This window comes from Dendroctonus ponderosae, unplaced genomic scaffold (assembly GCF_020466585.1).
Source record: "Dendroctonus ponderosae isolate FM_Combo_2020 unplaced genomic scaffold, Dpon_F_20191213v2 Dpon_F_20191213_1, whole genome shotgun sequence".
NCBI classification, from domain to species: Eukaryota; Metazoa; Arthropoda; class Insecta; order Coleoptera; family Curculionidae; genus Dendroctonus; species Dendroctonus ponderosae.
This window is the reverse complement of record NW_026017110.1, coordinates 45,195,018-45,202,575: the sequence shown is the minus strand read 5'-3', so window position 1 is coordinate 45,202,575 and position 7,558 is coordinate 45,195,018. Positions and strand designations below refer to the sequence as shown.

Here is a 7,558-nt window from a genome sequence, read left to right as displayed (position 1 = left end):
ATTTCTTGCTTTTTCAGGATATTTCAGGAACCAAGTCGGGTACCTAAATTTTGAAAACGGCAATGAATAGGCTATCGAATTCTGCCCAATTTTGCCGATTTAACGGATTCTATCTTTAAAAATGTAGAAGTTACCCATACAAAGATTCAGAAAATGGCCACCAAAACTTTTTGTTAAACAAACTTTGTGAGCTTCAAAATTCGCAAAATAATTTCTGAAGATGGAATTGGTAAGAAAACGTTCTCGGTTATATCAGGAAAGGCCTCCTTCATATGGAAAAAGAGTCATACAGTTCCCTTCTTTATTGAATCAGGCGAAAGGCGAAAAACTAAATTGGCGGTTTTCGCTCTGGCGATGAATGTTTGCTCAAAACCGCCAATGTCAGAAAATGTCTCTATAATTCCCTGAGGATGATGGAAAAAAAATTCACAACATAATTTCTAATAATGCACTTTGAAAACGAGGTTAGGTTTTAATCGATCGGGGGAACTGTGACGAAAACACATTGCTAGCTTTTCGTCGCTCGAAAAAAAGTTAAATTTACAGAGTACAAGTTTGTATTGTTTCTTTTTCCACCACAAGGCGCAAAGAGGATCTTTATCTGAGGTGGTAAACTTCTGCACAAGCAGAGATTAACACCAAGCAATAGCAATAGATAACTCTTGGAAAATACTGGGCTTGGAATTTTGAGATAAAAATTTCAACAGTAATTTCCGGAATAAAAAACCTGAAAATTAGATTCCAATGCCGCGTTTAAAAGTACTAAATAAACATAAATATCTGGGAAAATTTCCAAATGAAGGACTAGCTGCCGAAGCATCGTCAGAAATCTGCACAATTCTGCATTCATCTGGTTTAAGGCCCATGGGGGTATAGATCTTCATCGCGAGAGAGTAAAGCCATTGAAAAAGTAAACATTTAAATCGTGTTTAAAAGTACTATCTCCATTGGACGAGAAATGGAAATACTTCTCGTTGTCGGACAACCGATAATGGCTAGAAGGCGCTAATTGTTACAAAACCAGTTTTTCAGTTTTCGCCATAAAAGTTAATTGGCACGGTATATTTACCACATAATAATTTAAAACTAGACAAAATTGGCAAATAAGGAAAGCTAAATTCAATAAAAAAAAAAAATTAAACGGCCTAATACCAGCAAACACAGCAAAGCTGTTTAATACGCCCGGGTTCAATTTGGTGCTACAAGGAAGCGTACTTAGATTACTCTTCCACACACTACAATAAAATTCGAGTCATGGATCAGACCTTCTCCAGATGGCCCTGACCTGTGAGGGTCTAGCAAATCTACAGGGACCTGGATTAGGGGCCCCTGCGCAAGTGTCTCACAACGAAAGCAGCTCAAAACAAAAGCTTTTATAGAAAATTAAATTTGAAAACTGCATAATAAGCCAAAATCCAATTTTGGCTTATTATGAAGTATCATGGCCCATTGCGGAAACGACCCATTTCGAGTACCATCTAATTCTTCTCCACAGCCCAATAACTTCCAACTGAGCACATCGTAAACCTTTCCCATATTATATAAGTGCCTTAAAATACTAACAAGTAAGTGAGATACCGCGATTTTGCAACGAATAATATTAGCTTGATTAAAAGCAAGCGAAATTGAGAAATTGGGTTTTTAGGCTGCCGATTGAATGTGAAAAGTCTATCTAAGATAATTCAAGGTCGCATGTTTGCTATTTAGAATGTTTCTTAAATTTGATTGTTTGTGAGAAATGCAATGGTTTTTTTCCCCGTTCTGAAGATTCAAATTAGACCATGCGAACTAATCTTATAGCGGATGCAAAGCAGCCAATCGAGCAATAACGTAAGGTGCCAAGAAGGCACCATCACATAATCGTGCTTTACCATTAGTTAACACTGAGGGTCCATTCCACGAATAGTCCGCATCAGCTCCAATGAACCCATGATTGCAAATCGTGAACTCTTCTCGAGCAATCGCCCAAAAACCGAATCACACACAGTAAAAATTGTTTTGCCCATTATGCGGTAACAGAAGCGCCAGAGGGAGAAAGTACGGTGCCAATGAGATTCACAAGCCCGGTACCACTATCACTAAATTAGGGGAGGTTTGGCTTCATATAAAAACCGCCTTGCGCCCACTTGGTGCATTACAGTTCTTGTTCTCATTCATCTTCGTGCAAGACAAGATGAAAGTTCTGGTAAGCGTTGCAGTTCTTCTTCTGCAGCCTCAGAGTTCTGCATAATAGTTATCGACGGTTACAGGTTTGCACTGTGCTACTAGCTTCCTCGGTTCTAGCTGGAAGCAAGAAGGAAACCTCCAATAAGCCCAAGAGAGGTTTGATCGATATTGGTGACTTTGGGGGACACGCTGGAGGATTTTCTTTAGGAGGAGGTGAGTTAAATTAGGTCGCTGCTATCTCAGCTGTGTATAGTTCTGACGATTTTTCATAGCTAATATTTTGAAAAGAAATGTAGAAAAACGCTTGAACAGTTGCGTGGAATGAATTCCTTTTTTTGCATATTTGGGATGGGAAATAATTTATTCATGTAAGCTCAAAACCGTCTACTGTAGGTCCCCGATAGCTTAAAATATTTGAAAAATTTGTTATTATTGATTTTAAGAAAAAGTTCAGCATGAAAAATTTCATAAAATTTCAAATGCAACCACCGGATTTTAATTTTTTCAGGTGTATGCAAAGACTGTGAAACCGGATAAATTTTTCCCAATAGTAAAGCACATTTGTTTTTGACAACATCGAAACTTGTTATAAAAAAAAGTTGTCCGGACTATTAGCAATATAAAAATCGATTGATTGGACATTAAGAAACAAAAATATAACTCAAATAGAACCAGCGAACATTTAGTTATTCTGATTATTCAAAATATGAAGTTTTTAATGTTGAAAATATATCAAAATAATAAATTGTTCTACTTAAATTATTTTAAAGCTAAAATATATGCCTTAAAATATTCACCTTAAAACATTGAACGAGAGATTATTTAATCGTTCTGTTAGCAAATTTCCGTAAATTCTTTCTTATTATTTCTCGCGAATCTTCCCGGCATGCTGGTCTTATTATTTCCTCCAAATAATTAGAATTATGGAACGAAAATTGCTGGTAAACTTCCGGTTAAGGATCCACCAAAATAACTAATCTATATAGGCAATCTAGCAGGCCAAATACTATCTTCATATATCTGCATAACTTTTCCATTATACATATTTTCAAGAAATTGGACTTGGCTGTTTTGTGCCGCCTTGAACTAAATATATTTAGCGTTCTTGATGTCATTTTGCAGACATTGTAAAAATCGTTCAGCATACATGCATTGATGGAAGAAATGAGGTCTTATATAGCTGTCTTTGTAAACACCACATCAAACGTTCGTTTTAGACGAACATTCCAGTTTCATTTGAAGAAAATGTTGTTTGAACAGAAACAGTACACTTGAATATAAGCAAATAACGCAGGGATTTGTTCAGTTCTTCCAGTGCAAATGTTGTTTACGCTATTGTCGTATAATCTATACCTATCAGCTTCCGACTCCATTTCCATACATTGTTCTTCGACTAAAGCTTCCAAATACTCTTTTTTTAACTCTATTGAAATTGTGGAGGGATACATCAATGTCGTCAGAACTTTTTTCCAAAACTATTTAGTTTTCAACTTTCTGGTTTGTGCGGTCAAAAAATTATCCTCCAGTTTATGTAGGCCAGGCGTTTCTGCTAATATTCTTGATTTCCTTTTCTGTGTTCCTCGCTGTCCGCTCTCAGCTAATCTAAACTTCCAATCGGTCTATCAACTGATATTTTAATGTCAGGCTCTGCTCGCTCAGTTGAAACTGCACCAAAAACCTTTCAACGAAAATGTACGTGTTTAGGGACAAATGGCTGCTACAGAAATGGCCTTTTTAATGTTTTAGTAAGTGAACTCGGTTATGGAAGTGACAACAACAACAACTTCAGAAACGTGGCAGAAACTCAGTGAACTGAAATTAAATATAAAATGCATTTTTTTTAGAAATTTTCCAACAGTTTTTCGTTTTCTTTTCGCTTCACTGGCTAATACGTTATTTCTTTATTTGTTTTCTCACAGATCATTCGTCACTGTTGCTTTAAGTCAGTAATTTAGCAACTTTATCTGTTTGCCTACATTTTATTTTGTAAACATTATTTGGGTTTTCCGCCATACGAAGTTTGTTTTTTCCACTTTTTTTTTATTTGTCAATTATAAAAATGTAATACAGAATCATGGAGGAAGGCGTACCATATCAACTTTCTAATTTTTTTAACTTGAGTTTCAGACTATATCTCAAATTCTAAATATATTTCCTTGAATATACGCTATGTCTAAGATGTTGTCTGTTTTCGAACTAGGAGCAATTAGACATCAACTTTTTACTGAAAATAAGTTAATTAATTTCAAGTGTTATAGCAAAACATGTTCAACTCAAAACTAAACTTACAGTTCATAATTTTTCACAAAAGTAGCATTATTCTAAAAGTGAAAAATTGACAAATTTTATTTCTTAAGCTTATTGAAAAAGAACAGTAGGTGTTCAACAAATCCCCCATTTTCCATCGCAGAACTTGGAACATTGAATGGAAGAAACCTATTCCATCATCATTTTGGTTCCAAATAAGAAACAAATTGAAATCTATAATAACATTTAGAACAGGGAAGTCGATAATTAATTGTTTCTAGCTCGAAAACCGTTGAAGTTATGTAAAAGGCATATTCAAGGAAATCTGCTCATCATTTAACGTAGAATTCAAATCCCCAATAGAAACACGGTGTTTCATTAAAACACCTACAAGTTTGATGCGATACAAGTTTCTAGAAAACCCTCTTTAAATTTTCCATTACTTGCTAACAAAAATCGGAAGATTTTCCACAAAATTGTATAGAAGTCGCCTATCTATCTTCCTTCTGTTAATGAATAACCTTGTATGCTCAAACGGTCCAATTAATGTTGCGACACTTCGCTCGGTATCCCTCAAAATCAATTTAACTTTCTCCAGATGAAGGATTTGGAGGTAACCACGGCTCTTTGGGTGGTTCCGGCCTAGGAGGCTACGCTTCTTCTGGAGGTCACGGTGGATTCTCTGGCGGGTCTGGAGGACTGTCTGGAGGTAACTTCTAGATGGAGGCAATTTTCTTTAGTGGCCCCTGACTACGTTTAGGTCATGAATTTGGAAGTGGCTCAGGAGGTGGATTCGGCGGTGGTTTTGGAGGAGGCTTTGGAGGCGGAAATGGGGGCGATGAGGGGAGAATTACTCACATCACTCTTCACAAGGAAATCGGGGTACCCCACCCAGTCCCGGTTCCAGTCAAAGTGTACAAAGACGTCCCGATACCAGTCAACGTACCCGTAGCCGTGAAAGTCGACAAACCCTACGCTGTTCCAGTAGCCAAACCCTATCCCGTGCACGTTGATAAGCCCTACCCAGTTAAGGTACTGTTTGCGTAATGGTTTTAACCAATATCCAGAACCTTTCGTCGTTTTAAGGTATACAAAAATATCCCCGTACCAGTGAAAGTGCCTTATAAAGTTGAGGTTCCCTATAAAGTCGCAGTCCATGTGCCCAAACCAGTTCCAGTTCTCGTGCATAAGCCAGTACCAGTCCATGTACACGAAATTAACATTGTAAAGAAACCGGTGCCAGTGTTAGTTGGTAAGAATGAGCAGCAAGGAACAGAACATTCTAAGCTAGAATGATTGGTATTTCAGGTGGTCATGGAAGTGATGGTGGTTTTGGAGGCGGCTTTGGAGGACACGAGTCATTCGGTTCCGGGAGTTATGGATACCATTAAAACCTCTTGAAATTTTGCATCTAGTATCTACACCATCAAGTACCTAAAAACAACCACGATATGATGGTTACTTTCAGTAGTCAACCAGGAAGTTATTGTAGCTGTAACGTGGTAAAATAGCTTTGTGGATCAAAGAGTTTTTTGCAGAAGTTACTATAGATGCAGCCAGAATTACTGTACAATGCAATGCATGTTGCAATGATATTGTAAACATTTTCATACTGTTTCATGCCTTTTCATGTTTTTCGCTTGTACGCCTGTGATATGGATAAATAAATATTTTTATAAACAAATTATTGCGGTCAATTTACTTGAGGAATCCCATACATCCTTCACCCAAGTGTTTGCTCGAAAGTGAACCTCAAGGTTATTATTTCACAAAAGCCTCTATGTAACAGGAGAAATCAAGTTCTGATTGAAGACCATAAATTTGGAGAGTTCAAACGTGTTGAGCAGAAATCTGGTACCTCAGAGAAGAGAGTACCTACTCGTTATCGATGTATAATAGATAAAGTGAGAAATGAAGAATTGAAGCGAAATAATTACACCAGCAACCAGGAACCAATACAAATATTTGCTGAGAAACATATCGGAGCCTCAACATATGGTTGGTTAGCTTTTCAACGTTTCGCTTCAAGCTTCTGAGGCGGAGCCCGATATTGGACCGGTTTCTGTTGTCTCTTGAAAGGAGGGGTTTCTTCGCGCTAGGATATGCGGACGATATCTCCATTGTTGTACAGGCAAACTTTAGAGACACTGTGTTATCACTGATGCAACAGGCGCTAAACATCACCAAACAATGGTGTAACACGGAAGCGCTGAAAATTAGCATATCCAAAACATCTGTTGTCGCTTTCACAAGGAAAAGAGATCTTAGAGCCCTTAGACTAATGTCGATATATCGGAATATACTATATATGTCCGCCACTGTTAAATATCTTGGGATAACCCTGGATAATAAACTGCTATTTAAAGAACATGTGGAACAGAAAACAAACAAGACGATCAGGGCTTTATGGACCTGCCTACGTATTATCGGGAAAACATGGGAATTTCACCGAAGATGGCGTACTGGACGTACGTCACCATTGTGAAACCCATAATCACATATGCCGGCGTAATATGGTGGCATAGAACCAAAATCAGTACATATCGCAGTGTTTGAACAAAGTTAAGAGGTTGGCATGTCTGCGAATAACTGGAGCATTGTCAACAACGCTGACGGCCGCTATGGAGACACTCCTGGGGCTGGAACCTTTGCACTTATCCATTGAAGGTGAGGCCCTAAGAAGCGCTCACCATATGGGTGACCGGGTCCTCAGGAAAGCGACAGAATTGGATCACAGTGCGATCTTCAGAAAGCTGAAGACAGTCGATCCCATGAGATTGAAAGCTGATCGAATCAAAACTCTAAGCATTTCGGTACCTTTCAGAACATATGTTATAATGTGGGGCGAGATGGTGGAGCGACTCCATCAGCTATCATAGGGGATCCGTATGGTATACGGAAGGCACAACAACAGCCTCGGGCCCAAGCGCTGGTATAGTCGAAAGAGAATATTTGAAAATGTCAACCTGTTCTCATAACCTCGAATATGGGTGTTTGTAAATAAACTCCACAACACCAAACATTTGAATGGTTAACTCCAAACACGTTAATGCCTGTGTAATCTCCTTATTATCCACTCTTATCAAGCAGCTTCTCGTATTCAGTTAATTAACTCGTGCTCCATTTGTATCTCCTTGTGCTGTGT

The 7,558-nt window shown here is 38.0% G+C and overlaps 1 protein-coding gene across 1 annotated transcript; it reads left to right on the top strand.

Annotated features, from left to right (window-relative positions):
• Positions 1-2,084: 2,084 nt before the first annotated feature.
• On the top strand, positions 2,085-6,069 carry LOC109533024 (keratin, type II cytoskeletal 1). Its single transcript, XM_019898213.2, has 6 exons — positions 2,085-2,185; positions 2,250-2,379; positions 5,012-5,122; positions 5,174-5,445; positions 5,500-5,665; positions 5,722-6,069. The coding sequence occupies exons 1-6, from the start codon at positions 2,174-2,176 to the stop codon at positions 5,802-5,804; spliced, it is 774 nt and encodes a 257-aa protein (XP_019753772.1). The 5' UTR covers positions 2,085-2,173; the 3' UTR covers positions 5,805-6,069.
• The last annotated feature ends 1,489 nt before the right edge of the window (positions 6,070-7,558 follow it).

Bases quoted from the DNA above. Each gene is read 5' to 3' on its own strand.
- LOC109533024 (XM_019898213.2), top strand. The intron at 5,123-5,173 runs GTAACTTCTAGA...GACTACGTTTAG, and splicing joins GTCTGGAGGACTGTCTGGAG to GTCATGAATTTGGAAGTGGC. The intron at 5,446-5,499 runs GTACTGTTTGCG...CGTCGTTTTAAG, and splicing joins ATAAGCCCTACCCAGTTAAG to GTATACAAAAATATCCCCGT.